A 17545-nucleotide genomic window follows, 5' to 3' on the forward strand; every position below is an offset into this window, starting at 1 on the left:
CACATATTTGTTAATTATTTTTGTCTAGTTACAGGTCTACATATTTGCTCATATCAACATATCTCAGATATTGGAACTAAGTGAAGAACTCCGTATGTGGTTATAAACCAACGCTACAGTAACAGAGTACATAGTAAAACACATCTGAAAGACTGGTAAGAATATACGAAACACAATCACATATCCTTTGAATAAAATTGGAGCTTTTCACTCTGGAAAAAGCTACCTTTATGAGAAACATATTCTGAAGGGCTGGTTTCTGGAAAAGTGCAGAGTCACTCTAATTGTTTATTACAGAAGCGCAGACAAAGCCACCAAACTCAGCCCACTGGCCGTAAACAACTAGAAAACGAGACAAAATATATGAAACTGTTTTCAAAAATTGGAAAACAACATAAAATTGTGATCCCTGAGAGAAAGTAAATGAAGTAACAACATGAGTGCTGCCATCCCAGGATTTTCCCCGGAAGGCAATTTTTTGAGACCCTGGCATTGAACAAGTGAGAAAAGATCAGACTTGAAAGAGGCTGAGAGAACTGGAATTTGAGAGGCACTGAGAAAAGGAAACAGCTCTAGGTGCCTGGGTGGCTCAGCTGGTTGGGTGACTGACTCTTGATTTCAGCTCAGGTCTTGATCTCATGCTTTTGAGTTCAAGCCCCAAACTGGGGCTTCATGCTGGGTGTAGAGCCTACTTAAAAATAAGAAAAAAATTTTTAAATTTTTTTAAAAAGGATTCGCCTTATTAAAATACAAATGAAAAAAAAAAAGTAAATTTTTTTGAAAACGCGGGCACCTAGGAGGCTCAGTCGGTTAAGCATCCAACTCTTCATCTCTCAGCTCAGCTCTTGATCTCAGGGTCTTGAGTTCAAGTCCTCACATTGGGCTCCATGCAGGGCGTGAAACCTACAAAAAGCTCCAAAAATCTGCACTGGGGGGTCCACAAACATTTTTGCTGAATACTAAGCTGTACATTCACAGGATGAAACTCTATGAGATCAGGCAAAGAACTAGCAGGGAGCTGTAAGTTGCCTAACACCAGAGTTCAGACACTTGAGTTCCAACCAGTCATGGGAAGGTCCTTACTGAAAATGCAGGGCATTCAGAAGAAATGGCAAAAGGGTATATCTTAGACATGGGGCTAAACCAGCCTAGAGCAAATGCTACTCTACAACAAAACTAAAAACAAATCCTGAAAGGATCAAACTAATCTCCAAGCCAATCAACTGCCTGCCAAGACAAAGTCACTAGAAGTACTCACTGGTTCAACATTCACTCATTCAACACTCATTAAAAGCCAAAATCAAAATCCAGACACTGATCAATTGACCATTCACACTGCCCAAAATCCAATCAAAATTTCTAGACATGCAGGGAAGCACAAAAATATGAACCACAACCGGTACAAAAAAATCAGTCAACAGAAAGACACAGAAATGACATGAAAGAATTAGCATATAAGGACTCTGAACTAGCCAATACAAATGAAAAAATGCTCAACATCACTCATTATCAGGAAAATATAAGTAAAAACCATGATGAGATACCATCCCACACCTGTCAAATGGCTCAAACTAGCAACACAGGAAACAACAGACGTCGACAAGGATGCGGAGAAAGGGGAACTCTCTTGCACTGCTGGTGGGAATGCAAACTGATGCAGCCACTCTGGAAAACAGTATGGAGGTTCCTCAAAGTTAAAAACAGAGCTACCCTATAATCAAGCAATTGCACCACTACTACCCAAAGGATACAAAAATACAGATTTGAAGGGGTACATGCACACTGACGTTTACAGCAACATTACCAACAATAGCCGAACTATGGAAAGAGCCCAAGTGTTCATCAATTGATGAATAGATAAAGAAGGTGTGCTGTATATATGCATGTACGTGAAGTATTACTCAGCCATCAAAGAATGAAATCTTACCCTGTGCAAGAACGTGGGTGGAGCGAGAATGCATTATGCTAAGTGAAATCAGTCAGAGAAAAACAAATACTGTATCATTTCACTCATATGTGGAATTTAGGAAACAAGAGAGATGAACTTACAGGACTGGGGGGAAAAGAGAGAAGGAAACAAACTGTAAAGAGATTCTTACCTATAGGAAACAAACTAAGGGTTGATGGAGGGAGACTGGTGGAGGATGGTCTAGATGGGTGATGGGCATTAAGGAGAGCACTTGTTATGATGAGCACTGTGTGTTATACGAAAGTGATGAATCACTAAATTTTGTTTCCGAAACTAGTATCACACTATGTATTAAATAACTAGAATTCAAATAAAGGTTTAGAAGAAAAACAAATGAGGTTAAAGTACCAAGTTTCCAAATATTCAAGTTCAAATACTTAAATGTTCTTGAAAGTCAAAACCAGTTACTTACTCACTATATTGCAGAGATAAATTTTTTAAATTTCTATTTTTGATAGGAACTAAAATGTAGAACACTAAGCAAAATAAGTCGGTCAGAGAAAGACAAATACCGTATGATTTCACTCATATGGAATTTAAGAACTAAAACAAATGAACGTTGGGGAAGGGAAAGAAAAATAAAGTATATTTAAAACAGAAAGGAAGAAAAACAGAAAGGGAAGGGCCCCTGTGTGGCTCAGTTGGTTGAGTGACTGATTCTTGGTTTTGGCTTAGGACATAATCTCGGGGTCTTGGGATCGAGCCCCTCATCAGACTCTACACTCAGCACAGATTCTGCTCGGGATTCTCTCTCCCTCTGCCTCTCCTCTCCCCCGCTTGAGCTCTAACATAAATAAATAAAATCTTGGGGCGCCTGGGTGGCTCAGTGGGTTAAAGCCTCTGCCTTCGGCTCAGGTCATGATCTCAGGGTCCTGGGATCGAGCCCCGCATCGGGCTCTCTGCTCCGCGGGGAGCCTGCTTCCTCCTCTCTCTCTGCCTGCCTCTCTGCCTAGTTGTGATTTCTCTCTGTCAAATAAAAATAAATAAATAAATAAATAAATAAAATCTTAAGGGAAAAAAAAGAGAGGAAGGCAAACCACATGAAACTCTGAAATATAGCAAACAAATTCAGGGTTGCTGGAGGTGAGGTGGTCGGGAATGGGGTAAATGGGTGATGTGCATTAAGGACAGCACTCGCAATGAGCACTGGGTGTTTTGTGCAAGTGATGAACCACTAAACTCTATGCCTGAAACTAATGCTATACTATGTTTACTAACTTGAATTTAAATAAAATATTGAAAGAAAAAATATTTTTCAAGATCTGTAAGTCTTAATTGGAAGAATCACAATGAAATCATCATTTTATTTATTTTACTTACCTTTTTTAAAGAAAGACTTTTTTTAAGATTTTATTCATCTGTTAATTTAAGAGAGAGAAAGAGAGCAAAGGAGTGGGTGGCCAGAGAGGAAGAAGCAGACTCCCTGCTGAGCCTGGTGCCCAATGCAGGGCTCGATCCCAGGACCCTGAGATGACCCGAGCTTAACTCAGAAGCTTAACCAACTGAGCCACCTGGGCGCCCCATGAAGTCATTATTTTAAAATATACATACATTTCCTACCTCTGCTTAACTAAAAGAATCTAAAAGTAATGGAAAAGAGATGGTTTACCACATACAAGCAAGCAAGTAAGCAATACCATCACTGATTATATATGGGTGGTAGGATTACAAGATTTTCCAAAAAAAATTTTTTTTTAAGATTTTATTTACTTATTTGACAGAAAGAGACACAGCGAGAAAGGAACATAAGCAGGGGTTGTGGGAGAGGGAGAAGCAGGCTTCCGGCTGAGCAGAGAGCCCGATGCGGGGCTCAATCCCAGAACCCTGGGATCATGACCTGAGCCAAAGGCAGATGCTTAACGACGGAGAGACCTAGGCGTCCCCCCAAAAACTCTTTTGTACTACTTGTATTCCCTCTCCCTCCAAAATACTAAAACTTAAACCATTTCTTCCAGTAGCAATGCTCTTACTACTTCAAAATGGAAACTTACTACCCAAGAAATTATTCTAGCCAAAGATTCAGTGAATCCAAATAAACCACTCATTATAAGTTAAAGCTTGGTAAATCATAAGGAAAAGGACACTTACTCTTCCTTAAGTCTCCTTTGAAGCTTGTCTTTTGAAAGTTTACTTTCACTGGCATTTTTCATCATATCTTTCCGGAACCGATTGCTCATCATGTCAACCCTATTAAAAACAGAACAACGGTATGCTTTAAACGACCTTAAAATATTTGTCGTAACTAGTTGTTGCCTTTAAAAATTTGAGAACACATTTAACCAAATATAGGTCAAGATCTATGAAGTGCGCAACATCAAATACACATTAATTTTTGAAAAAAGATAAACACGTAATAGAGAATGCTCTGAAAAAATACCAATGATTAATGACAAAAATCACACAAATAAAGTAGTTATTTCTGCCCATTAAACTGACGAAGTCTGAAAAAAGATAAGCTTTGTTTTTAAGAATGGAGTGAAATGGACACCTTTCAATGGAAGGTAAACTGGGAGAACCTCCTGGTCAGTCTGGCAGTTTTTGTCAAGACTCTGACACATGCTCATGCCCTTTGATTAAATAATTCTACCTCAGAAAATCCTTCTTACAGAAGTAATTAGAAAGGCGAAAAAGGTTTATGCAGAAAAAACATTTGTCTCAACATCAACTTATCAAAGGGAAAAATAGGAAAACCTATCTGACAATACCTATGTAAATTATAGTTAATTCATGTAAGACTATAATACATTTAACATCATTTATAAACGTTTTTATTCTTAAGTAGGGATAAATGCTTGCAAGACAATACATTTTCATCTCTTAAAAGCAAAGTATTGAGTGTGTTAGCTTTTTCCTAGCCTTTCCTCAGTTTCAGACACCGTGCTAAGATCTCCATATACATTATTTCATTATTTCACTTATCTCAAGAGCCTTCTGATATTACTATTATTATTATCTCTGTTCGAAAGAGAAAAGGCAGGTTTCAAACTTGCCCTTGATCACTTAGGAACCAGACACATTAAAAGACAAACTCAAACGTGACACCAAACATTGTGCTTTCTTTGCCATTCAGTACAGCACACAAGAGAAGAGGGCAAGAGAGAAGAATGCCAACACATTAACAGTGGTTCTCCCTCGGTGTGAGTTTGAGTGACCTTTTCCTTCCTCTGCTTTACAGTATTGTTCAAATCTTCACGTAATCATGTATTTGTAAACAAAACTTCTTTAAAACTTACAAAATATTATTTTAAATATCCAGAGGGAATCTGGAAGAAAAAATAGGCAACTTACATTTCATCATCTTCATCTTCCTCATCCACCCAAACTGGCTTCTTTTGAAACAGAAAATTATCTTTTGCTTCATTCTCCACTTCCGAGTCACCCGAGTCTTCCTGCACTTGAACCTAGAGAAGACAAATGCCCTCAAGCACTGAGTTTTTCAGCAGATGCACACACCTTACAGTTGGAATGCTTCTTAGGCTCTCTGATGGAGTAATGGGACAGAATGTTACCATGGCACATGATGGAAGGAGAACAGAAAATGCAGAGAGGAGAGAATGGCACCGTATGCTGGATAGGCAGGCACGATGAACAGTCAAGGAGTGAAAGCTGACATGCTGAAAAGAAAGGACCAAGTAAGATGAGAAAAACAAAAGATAAGTTGACAGAAGAGGGAAATGACCTGGAAAAATCCCGGAACTACAGAAATCATGGGACCAGAGGCAGACTAACATCAAAAATTACGTGACTGAATACTATAACTAACTGGCATTTCATTATTCTTAGACATACTGCTTCTCCGTTGTTCATAACCATTCTTGACCCCCTACCTTAAGAAAATTTACCCTACACTATTAAATCTAAATCTACACCATACGAAACTCCCAGAAGTTGAGCTCAAGCTTTCCCAGAAACTGCTAATAGACATGTCCAAATATTTTTTCACTCTTGTTACCAGCCTATGATCCTTCAAAGCCGGATAAACCCCACCTCACACAGACTGTTCCTTTGTTTTGACTATAAAAAGTCCCAAAGGCCAGCAGTTTTCCAGTAACAGTTCTCTATCTGCCAAAGAGATTTCTGCTGGTTCCCTCTAAGCACCCAAAGGAGACAGTGACAATCAATTGACACTGGCCACTTGTGAGGTGGGTATTCATTCACCAAACAGTATTCTCAGTGAGGCTTTGCTTGGACACGCCACGTAAAATTTCACTGGCCTCTACACACACTCGTCTTCCTTTCCGTAATGCTTTCACTTTTTTTTTTTCCCCTCTTCAGCACATGTCCGTTGCCTAGAACAAGGCCTGAACTCCCTATCTTGGAAGAAATATCAGGTGTAGCATAAATGGGATGACTTCAAGCGTCTCCTAAAAAGTGACTTAAAATGTGCAAGGGGGCGGGGGCTGGCTGGGTGGTTCAATGGGTTAAAGCCTCTGCCTTCGGCTCCGGTCAGGATCCCAGAGTCCTGGGATCGAGCCCCAATCGGGATCTCTGCTCAGCCGGGAGTAGGCTTCCCCCCTCTCACTCTGCCTGCCTCTCTGCCTACTTGTGATCTCTGTCTGTCAAATAAATAAATAAAATCTTTTTTTAAAAATGTGCAAAGAGGGTAAAAAGGGATGATAATAAAAAGCAAGCAGGGTTTTCATTGCCCGAAAAAATATGTGGCCCCCAAAAAACGAACAATGATCTGGCGAACAGACAAATGCATGATCATTCTCAGAAGCTGGCGAGTCCATCACTTGGGAAGCTGTCAAAAACGCACATTATGATTCCGTAACTCCTGAATCCAGACAAGGTACTGAGGCAGGGGATCGAACGGCCACAAGGAAAGAAATACAGGGTTTCGATCTGAGCCGCGAAAAAATGCTCACGTCGGCCCTGCGCTACACATACGTGTAGAGCGCCTGCTGGATACCCGGCGCAGGGGCTCCCCCCCACTCCACCCCGGGGGCGGGGAAAAGCAAGGTCTCCGCCCAGCGGAGACTTCCAGTCTGGCCCCCGTCGGCGCCCGCGTTCTCGGGCGCCCGCCGACCTGAGCGCTCCCGGCGCCGCAGGTCGCCCAGGCTCCGCCCCCGAAGGCTCACCGCCCACCGTGCGCCCCGCCTGAGCGCGCCCAGCCCCGCGCGCCGCGGCCTCCCTCACCCGCGAGCCCTGCAGACGCCGCAACAACGCGTCCTCGTTGTCCTCGACGTCGCCGAACACCAGCTCCTCCAGGCACCGTTCCACGGCCGGTTTGTCCTCCTCCAGCGTCAGGCGGTTCCGCTGCCGGAGCCGCCTCTCCTCCTCCGCCGCGACTGCGATCGCAGCGGCCGCTGCGCTCGGCCGGGCCGGCGGTTTCCGCTGGGATGAAGGAGCAGCCTTTCGGGGCGGCCCGCCCGGCCCTGCTCCGCCTCTCCGGCCCGGCTTCTTTCGGCTCTTCCGGTCCAGACTCACTCCGGGTCTCCGGTCCGGTTTCGTTCGGCTTCTACGTTCCGGCGGCATCTTTGGGCTGGAGAAGAAACGCAGGCGCTCACGTGGAACCTCGCTGCGCGTGCGCCGAGGTGGTTTGGTGTCCGCGGCCGCTGAGGCCCCGCGGGGTCGGAAGGAGCCTGCGCCGCCTGTTAGCACGTGACCAACACTCTCTCCCTACGTAACGCCCACTCCCCTCAGCAACCCCTCCCCGTAGGGGAGTTCCTCCGGGAGGACCGATCTTCCGGGTGGAGGGGGAAGCGCCGTGACTGGATTGGGAAATTTTTTCCAACACAACTTCGCAGCTGCAACTGATTGAAGGGAGCACAAGAAAGCGAGAGTATAAGCTGGGATGACTGAATGAAACTTCTGCTCTTCTTCCTGACTTTTTAACCACTCGACTTAACACGGCCGCGGTTGCCTTTTCCACCCCCTCGTCTTGGTACGGCCCTTGGAGTACGGAGCCTGCAGAGGGTCCCACGCTGGAGGAGAGAGAGAGGAGGGTATGTAGGGAAGTGGGCCAATCGGGGCGCGGGTCACGGCGCAGGCGCGCTGGGGAGGGAGGGCTATGCTAATGTTGTTGATATCCTGGGGCCACCCGAGTTAAAGGGGGGAAATTCGGGGGCTGCCGCAGCCGCCGCCGGTCTGGGCACAGCGGGGGCCCCCCCTGTAGTCGCCGTAGTCCCAGGGAGAGGCGCCTGCCCCCAGCTCGGGGAGGGGGCGCCGCGGGCCCGGGGAGCACGGACAACCCCTACCCATGAGGCCCTGATGGAAAACACAAAGGATCTGGTGAGAGCCGAGCGCGGCAGCCGCTTTGTGTGCCAGGTGGGGGGGACGCCTGCAGCTCCCCGACCCCAGCAACCCCTGCAGCTCCCTGACCCCAGCTCCCAGGCCTGCTTCTCCATCCCACGCCCCCTCAACCTCCAGAGTCCCCCTCCCCCTACCGGCCGTTAAACGATTCGGGGGGTTCCCCTCCCCCCACCCTCTCCTCCCCGGACTTGGCGGGGGTTCTGTTACTCCCTCACTCTTTGGGAGAAAAATTTTAGAAGAAAGTTTTTCTCTGCGTCCCGCCCCTCCTCCCCCTTCAGCTCTGGCTGGTGGGGGGGGGAGAGGGAGGCTGGATTGGAGACTTTTCCTTTTTTAGCCGTCCAGGGTGGGAGAGTGGAGTCCTCCCTTGCCCCAGAGGGGCCTAGTTTGGGTGCTTTGCGGGGGAAGGTGCCTATAGGCTCAGGGGCGAGTGCCGCGAGGCATTTCGCACGTGGAGGTGGAAATATTGAAAGGGGGCGGGGTGGGCACGTGTGGGAGGGAGAGGTGGGAGTGGTGTTTGGGCAGCAGCCACCTGGGCCGCTTTTTTTAAAAGGGGGTCTAGGTCGGTGGGTTTTCGGACCGTTGCGTTCTCTTTTGTGAAATGAGAATCCTAACATTTCAGAGTCGGAAGAGACATTAGAGGTCACCCAAAGCAGCCGTCCCCTCTGCAGCCTCTCTGACAAGTGGTAGGTAGTCTGGTCTGTGCTCAAACCTTTACCAACGCTGAACGCTCTCCGCTGCCCCGGAAAGCCCGTTCCTTTTGCATTGTTTGCCTACCCTTATTAGACCCCTCTAGTCTCATTCATGTCCTTGTTAAGTTGCTCCCTTTTTTACTTCTCAAATTTTCTCTCACATCCTCCTCACCCACCCACCGCTCATTGGCCTATATTTTGTGTGCCAGGAAAGAACAGCAGGGAAGTGGAGGAAGGAGGGTTTGAGTGAGAGTGAGGGCCAGCTGAAAACTTTGCTGGGTCATTTTCAAATGCGCTGGCTTGTATGCCTGAGAATGGTTGATATTTTTCTACAGGAAGCTTGGGAATTACAGTCTGGGATTTCATGGCTGTTTTCTCTCACTAGTGCATCTGTCCGAAGGCAAAAAAAAAAAAAAAAAAAAAATCAGCAGCAACTTTGTATTTCTCCTCTCTCAAAGTGCATTTGTTTGTGCCTAAATTTTCCCTAAAGCTGTCTAGAATTGTCTTTGGGAGGTAGTGCTGAGGCTGTTAGAAGCATCTCTTCGTACAGAGATGGCCAGTACTGCGCCCCTCCCCCTTCCTTTTGACCTGTGTCTTTCTTTCAAACTGGACTTCCTTCTCAAGTCCCCTCCTTCACAATACTTTCATTTCTTTTTCATTGCTTACTTCTGTGGTTCTTTTATGAGATTTGGAATTTTTGTAGTGCTTTTATTTGCGTACAGTTTACAATAGTTTTCATGTTCTTTACATTAGTATATGCCATTTATCACTCAGTCGTTGAAATGGTTCCCTTTCTGCTGTTGTCAGTTAAGGTTTTTCTAATGTTCTTCATTTGGTGAGCTGTGCTGCCTCCAAAAGTAGTTTCGTTGGCATAAAATCTTCAGGGCACTTGTTTTTTCTCTTCCTAATATAGTGAAGTGGAGTCAAGACGTAACACATAAGATGTAGAAGTAATGATCTGGTGTAAAAGCCAGAGAATAAATTTCCTCTTAAAGCTACCAGTCCCCTGTTTAAAATACTGAAACATTTTTCTTTCCCCCTGTCATGACTTGAGACTGTTGTTCTCCAATACCACGCTTACTTAGACTCTATTTTTTTGTTTGTTTACCTCAACACCAGTGAGTGTTTAGAAAGAAAAGAGCTGTTTTTTTGTTTTTTTTGTTTTGTTTTTTTGTACCATATCTTTCTCTGAATAACAAGTAGCTTCTATTTATATAGAACCCCATTTCAAGGCTTCTGGCTGCCTTGCAAATTATAGCAGAACCGTCATTGAATAAGTATTTGTTCATAAGTATCTTATGTTGGGCCATATTTTTCAACAATCCAGTTTTTAATTTTATAGAGTTTGATGTCAGTTTCATCTTAATCTAATGACTAGAATTTAACATGGAAATGAATACTAGGTATAGAAAAAAAAAACTGACAGAGCTGTGTAATTCTGTCTTTAAAGTTGTAATTACCATGGAGTTCCAAGTTATTTTCCTGCTCACTTTAAACATGAACTGTCATGACTTAAGCTGACTGACTTTGGAGACATTTGCATTCTGATCATACTAGACAGGAACAACTGGTTTTGTTTTTAAAGAAGACACTGTTGTATTTTTTGTGACTGGTTATATGTTGTCCTGGTTAGAGTCTAAACCTTCCTACACAGATGCTTCTAGGCCCTCAATTGTTGAAAATTTAATAGTCAAAAGAGGGTAGAGCTGTATGTTACAAGTGAAAACAACATATTAATGTCATAAATACAAAACCACTAGATTACTGAAAGCCAGGAGTGCTCAGTGGTTTGAGTGACCACATTCTAAAATTAGTCGTCACTATTTTTTGGTTGCTCTTTCTCAGTTTTCATCTTTAAAATGTTTGCTGAATAAGATGTAACCTTTTCGCATTTAAATATTAAGATTAAGCCAGTTAAAATTAACATTAATTTCAGGGTTTCGATTCAAGAGAAAGATAAAAACATGAGGTCAGTAGAAGAGGAAGGAATTAAAATAAGCAAGATAAAATATGCCTCCTAACACTAGGGTATTGATAACTGTCCAACACTACGTTTAGTTTTATGCAAAAATTGCAGATAGGTTTACATTTAATCATTTTTTTTAAAGATTTTTATTTATTTATTTGACAGACAGAGATCACAAGTAGGCAGAGAGGCAGGCAGAGAGAGAAAGAGAAGGGGAAGCAGGCTCCCGGCTGAACAGAGAGCCCAAGGTGGGACTCGATCCCAGGACCCTGAGATCATGACCTGAGCCACCCAGGCACCCCAGTTTACATTTAATCCTTTTTTTTTTTTTTTACATTTAATCATTTTTAATGACTTTTTTTTTTTTAAGATTTACACACACACACAAACACACACACACACTTAGACTTTTGCTTCTTACTTTGCTGGAACCCCCAGGAAGGGGTGGAAAGGAAATAATTCCCATATGAAAAAGCCTAATTGAGGTGGGATGAAATGATAGAGTAAGAGAGGTACTGGCAGACTAGGTAGTGTTTCAGTTCTGCCACTGACTAGCTTCATAGTACTTGTCAGATGAAATCCTGGGCCTCATTTTCTCATCCTCATAGTTGGAGGGCTTATCTAGAATCAGCATTGTCCGATAGAACTTCGTACGGTGATAAGAATGTCTTAGGTGTGTGTTATCCAGTATGGCAGCCACTAGCTAGCTACACATGGCTGTTGGGCACTTAAAAGATAGCTAGTACAACAGAAAGACCTGGTTTTTTCTTTTGATTTAACTAACTGGTGTAAATAGCCATAGGTCTGCCATTTTGGACATGGCAGATATACAAGAGCGTTTTCCAAACTTAACTATTCATTAAAACCACCTTTTGGGGCTCTTGTAACCATACAAAACCTCTCTCCCAGTGATTATCATTCAATAGGTCTATAGTGGGGCCTATAGATGCATGCCTGACAAAGTTTTTATCAGATTGCTTAGGGAGGTACTCCAGTTCTCACTTCAGTATTGATGACTTAAAATTTAATGTCGTGGAAATAAGCTCTGGACAAAGTTGGCAAACTGGCCAGGCTCTCACTCTGCCACCTCCTGACTTGTGATCTTAAGTAAATTTCGTAACCTCTTCAGGCATCATCTTTCTCACCTAACTGTGGATTGAGCTTCAATTCCCAGGGTTTCTGTAAGCCAATTAGATGTGATAACCAGCATATAAGAAATTGCGAGCTGCTATAGAGGATTAAGATGTCTTTTCAAAATCCCTTTTTCTTTTCCCTTTTTCACTATTACCTGTTACTACTTCTTATGGAATAGGTCCCATACAGTAACTCAATTTAGTAATTTCTTTTTTTTTTCTTTCTTTTTTTTTTTTTTTAGATTTTTATGTATTCATTTGTCACAGAGAGATACCACAAGTAGGCAGAGAGGCAGGCAGAGAGAGGGGGCCGGAAGCAGGCTGCCTGCTGAGCAGAGAGCCTGATGTCAGGCTCAATCCCAGGACCCTGAGATCATGACCCGAGCCGAAGGCAGAGGCCTAACCCACTGCGCCACCCAGGTGCCCCTAATTTAGTAATTTCTTGTTCACCCCAACTATTTGGCTATAGTTTGTAGTCTGTGTCTAGGCCATGTGTAGTAAATCTAACACTTTTTTGTATTTCTGTTGCTTAGCATAATGATTTGTCTATATTGCTCAATAAATATTAGATGATACAGCCCATTGCTTTACTTTTAATTTTCAAAACTTAAGTTAGTTGGTTGCAGATTATTTTAGACACCAAATAACCTCCTTCTGTACACATATGTGTTTAACCCTATTTTTAATTGTTTCGTTATTAATACCCCATGGTTATTATTATCCAGTGAAAATGTATCTTTTGTATGACCAGCTCCAAATACATTTTCAAAAGATAAACACCAGAGACAACTGGGTGACTCAGTGGGTTAATAAGCCTCTGCTTTCGGCTCAAGTCATGATCTCAGGGTCCTGGGATCCAGCCCCACATTGGGCTCCCTGCTCAGCGGGGAGCCTGCTTCCCCCTCTCTCTCTGCCTGCCTCTCTGCCTTCTCTCTCTCTGACAAATAAATAAATAAAATCTTAAAAAAAAAAAAAAGATAAACACCAAGAGAATATCATCACCTTAGGTCAGTGTTTTTAGGTTATATCAAATCTGTTTAACTTATTTTTTGCTGTATTCATGTACTAACAAATGAGCTCATGTGATTGCTGAGACTGCATTTGCACTGCAGCCCCAGCTTTAGTACGAATTCTGTTATTTGTGGTAGAGTAGATAGCTAATGACTATCTTAAAGTCCCTCTCGGCTACTGCTTTTCAGACTTAATTTTGATGCGGTCATCTTTTTTTAATTAGCTTTTAGGTTCATAATTAAGGATTCATGGCTTTTTTCTGAAAAACTGAAAGCCCATTTATGTGAGTTATTTTATCAGACATCATTCCTGTTGTGGTATGTGATGTTTTCCTTATTTGGAAGAGAGGGAAACTGAGACCCAAGTAATTGTTACATCCAGAGTCGTAAGTGATAGAACCAGAACTTGAACCCAGACAGAAATGTGTATTTCTTGTATATCCAAGAAAACTTTCCTTTTGCTCACTGTTGCTTTAAGCTGTAGAATACTGTTGTATAGAATATTGTCCTCTCCTGTCATTCCCTGGTTACTTTTCAGGTTCTTTTTTTTTTTTTTTTTTTTTAAAGATTTTATTTATTTATTTGACAGAGAGAGATCACAAGTAGAGAGAGAGGAGGAAGCAGGCTCCCTGCTGAGCAGAGAGCCCGATGCGGGGCTCGATCCCAGGACCCTGAGATCATGACCTGAGCCGAATGCAGTGACTTAATCCACTGAGCCGCCCAGGCGCCCACTTTTCAGTTTCTTTAAGGGAGTTATTTAGTATATTACCGTTTTCAGTTTTCTCTTGATTGTATCATTGACATGAGTTTATTCTTTCACATTGGTCTTGTGGAAAACAAAAACCCAGTAATCCCAAATCCTCACCATTTATCATCCTCCTAATAGTAAGCTGGGAAAGAAGGAAAGCATTTCTCTTAAGGCCTGTGAATTGTATCACCATGCCAGACTGCTTTTCATCCTGGTGGTAGAATGACAAAAACCAGCAAGAACTAAATAGCTCTCTAGCTCGTAGATTCCAGTTGTCATAGATCCCTTAATTTCTTAGTTTTAACTTTGTGAGTTCACACATAACAACCTTCACAAATTCAAGGATTTAGGATACTTCATGACTAAATCCTGGGAAATTATGTGGGCTACTGATCCCTATTGGTTTGGATAATGGAGGGTTGATTAACTTAATGATGAGTTTATTCATGTTGAAATTATGCTCTTATTACTTTGTTGTGTATTTATTTGTGCTTGAGTTTAGAATCTCAAATATTTTCTGTAAAATTTTTCCTAGAGAAGTTTTAACCTTTCAACTCCTTTGTAGATTTTATAGGGTGGAAGGCTCATCAGGGTGATAATTACAGTAGGGAAATGAACTTTAACTGTGATCTGTGATTCTTCCTTACATTTTGTCACTATGAAAACCTTTTTATTTTTTCACTGTAGAAGTATTACACATTTGCTGTTTAAAAAAAGAAAATGAAAACCATAGAAAAGTTAAAATCATCCTCTTACTCCATTGTCAGCCTGTTAATAGCTTAGCTGTTCCTTCTGGGATCTTCCAAAATGCATATGTGAACATATACAGCGTACGTTGTTCTTTTAATAAAAAGTGAGTCATGCCATTTCTATTTTGCGATTTATTTTTTGCCCTCAGTATCTTGCCTGTTAATAATCATTCCCCTACTGGTGGTTAGATGGCCTCCAGTTTCTCGCTATTAGGTTATCGCTTCAGGAAACATCTTTCCATATAGATTTTTGTGTCCTGTGAGTATTTCTGAAGGGCAGACTTGAAAAAGTGGAATTACATGGTCAAAAGGCATACTCTTTTTTTTTTTCTTTAAAGATTTCACAATGTCAGATTGCATTCCAAAAAGATGGCATAAGTTTTCCTTCCTATCAATATCTGGGCTATTTTACACTTACATTTCATCATACATACATATCATACAAGATATGCCAGATATCATCAATCTCTCCATTTTTATCAGCTTAATGAATTTTAAGAAGGTAATTTGTGCTTTGTAGAAATTGACCTTTATTTTCATAAGAATAATGAATATACTTGATTACAATGTTAAACAATGGTAAAAGTGCCCCCCAAACAGGATCCTTTACAGCAGTCTCTTTCTCTTCCCTATATAGCCCTCATAAAACAAGTGCTTATAATTCTTCCAGTTTTTTCACCTAGAATATATCTCCGTAATTCTAAATATTAGGCATCCATCACTCAGCATATGAATCCTAGGCATTTTTTACTTTCTCTGTGGTCCATATATGCCCATACCATACATGCCCAAATATTAGGTGAGGTTTTTCCTTCTCCAATCATCCCATCATCATCTACTCAAGATCTTAAATAGTCATCTAACATGATTTTTCACTTTTATTTTGAAGAGCAAAGTGTTCAAAAAGGCACATTACTTGAAATAGTTTTATTTGATCCTTATTACCTATGCTTATAGAAGGTAGCTGACAGAAAAATAATTAAGAGGGAAAAAAAGAGAAAGGTTGAAATTATACATAGATCTAAGATTATTTTCTTTCTTTTTTTTTTTTTTTTAAAGATTTTATTTTATTTATTTGACAAAGAGATCACAAGTAGTCAGAGAGGTAGGCAGAGAGAGAGAGGAGGAAGTAGGCTCCCTGCAGAGCGGAGAGCCCGATGCGGGGCTCAATCCCAGGACCCTGGGATCATGACCTGAGCCGAAGGCAGCGGCTTAATCCACTGAGCCACCCAGGCGCCCCTCTAAGATTATTTTCTTGACTCATTGCTTGTGTTCATCTTAGCTGTATAACCTCGGAGAAGTTGCTTAGCCCATTTCAGCCTCTGTTTCCTTATCTATAAAATGGGAGTAAAAATAGTTGTGAGGATTTAAATACATTACTATACATTAAGTGCTTAGAATGTGCCTAGCACATACTAAGCATCCTACAAATATTAGTTATATTAATCATAATAGACCTTTTACAAATCACTAGCAAAAATAATCCAGTAAGACACTATTATGGAATTTATGAAAAAACTCTCATAGAGCAAAATGTGTTTCTGAACCAAATTAGATGAAAATGACGACTTACTCTAGGAAACTGTTAGGTGATAACAAAAAGTGAATCTAGTAATGATGGGTAAATTGTTTCGGAAAATGGGAAAACCAATGTTTCTAAGATAGTAATACTTAAATATGTATGTGGAGACTTACAGTTTTGGAGAACAGTGGCAGCAGCCTGATCCAGTTTTCCCACCCACCTTTCTGTAAACATTTAAAGCCAGCTGAGAGCGCATATCCATCACACATCACCTGTGCCTTCAGCATTATTAAGAAACAGGTTACCACAACCTTCAGATTACCTCTAAATAGAGAAATAAATCAGATTCCAAGAACTTCTGCCCAGTCCTGTGGACGTGAAGAGGAAGAGAGAGAAGGCTTAACAGGTTCACTGATAGAATTTAGGGCCATGCAAGACTTCGATGTAGCCCAGAATATCACTCCCAAAAGAGAATCCGCCACTGAGGTCCAAAGTACTGAACACAGCTTTGAAATTTGGTAGTTTGCAGCTTTAGGCACAGCTGGGGGCTTGAAAGTTAGCAGTGCCTGGAATCGGTAACTTCAGTTACAAGCAGTAGTTTATAGGGAAGGGGTGAACACATGGCAGTGAGGAGAAAGAAGGAAGAGGAGAAATTAGTACTCTTTCAGAAAAAGAAAGAGAAAGTAAACTTAGTACTGTTCTTGAGCCAGGAACTCTTGACCGTGAAATGAATGGCAATAGGAATGAATGGACTACATGTAGATAGAATACATAGGAATTTTTTCTACTACAGGAAAAAATGTGAATCAGAACATCTCAACTGGCGAAAATCTTCCCCTCCCCCACCCAAAAAACATAAGGCAGAAGAAAATTGATATAACACTCAAAATGAAATAAAATGTCCTCGAACTAGTGTTTGGGAATATAGAAAAAAAAAAAAAGAAACCTTGAGTCAGAAATATAAAATTAAGAACAGAAACAAGAAACAGGGAAAAGATCAGAGTATATTAAACTCAGAAAAACAGAAAAACACATATCAGAACTGAAGACTAAGTTGTTCGTACCAAACAGATTGAAATGCAAATGTAATAAATGACATGGAAGAGCAACAGGAGGACAGTCAAGAGAATGAAAATGAGATTATTTTTTAATTGACATTTTAAGTGGAAGATGGGTCCAAAAAGTCTAATGTGTAGTTGTTGCCTCTCAAGAAGAAAGAAAAGTAAAGCTGTAATAAGCAAGAAAACTTTCTGGAAATAAAGATCTGAATCTCTACATCAGAAGTTCATACCAGAAGGTAAAGTACATTAAAAGGGCCGGGGAAGTGGACTGGTACCAATTTCTCAAAAGCAACATACAAAGCAAGACAATAGTGGAGTAGCATAAGGAAAGAAAATGCTAAAGCAAAGATTTTTTATATCCGCTCAGCTGTTTTTCAGGGGTTAAGACAATAGAAAAAGCTTTAAACATGCCAAGAATTCAAGGAATACTGCACTCACTAGCC

The 17545-nt window shown here is 41.6% G+C and overlaps 2 protein-coding genes across 7 annotated transcripts in view; one reads left to right on the forward strand and one right to left on the reverse strand.

Annotated features, from left to right (window-relative positions):
• The window catches only part of UTP18 (UTP18 small subunit processome component), a 41877-nt gene extending 34430 nt beyond the window's left edge, over positions 1-7447 (reverse strand). The window contains exons 1-3 of the mRNA XM_045985720.1: positions 7109-7447; positions 5258-5370; positions 4058-4156 (exon numbers count right to left, since the gene is read on the reverse strand). Of these exons, the coding sequence (XP_045841676.1) occupies positions 4058-4156; positions 5258-5370; positions 7109-7447 (551 nt within the window). The remainder of the gene's footprint in view (positions 1-4057; positions 4157-5257; positions 5371-7108) is intronic.
• A 332-nt stretch (positions 7448-7779) lies between these two features.
• Positions 7780-17545, forward strand: part of MBTD1 (mbt domain containing 1) — a 69453-nt gene continuing 59687 nt past the window's right edge. Inside the window, exons 1-2 of one of the 6 annotated variants that reach the window (XM_045985716.1) lie at positions 7780-7917; positions 8844-8907. Coding sequence is in view for 3 of the 6 variants with exons in the window: in XM_045985719.1 (XP_045841675.1) it covers positions 8183-8203 (21 nt within the window). In the remaining 3 variants the exon portion in view is untranslated. Of the gene's footprint in view, positions 7918-7947; positions 8204-8843; positions 8908-17545 lie in introns of those variants that run through there. The other 5 variants (XM_045985717.1, XM_045985718.1, XM_045985719.1 and 2 more) reach the window with 5 other exon arrangements.

The sequence above is a fragment of the Meles meles genome, chromosome 18 (genome assembly GCF_922984935.1).
Source record: "Meles meles chromosome 18, mMelMel3.1 paternal haplotype, whole genome shotgun sequence".
Lineage (NCBI taxonomy): Eukaryota > Metazoa > Chordata > Mammalia > Carnivora > Mustelidae > Meles > Meles meles.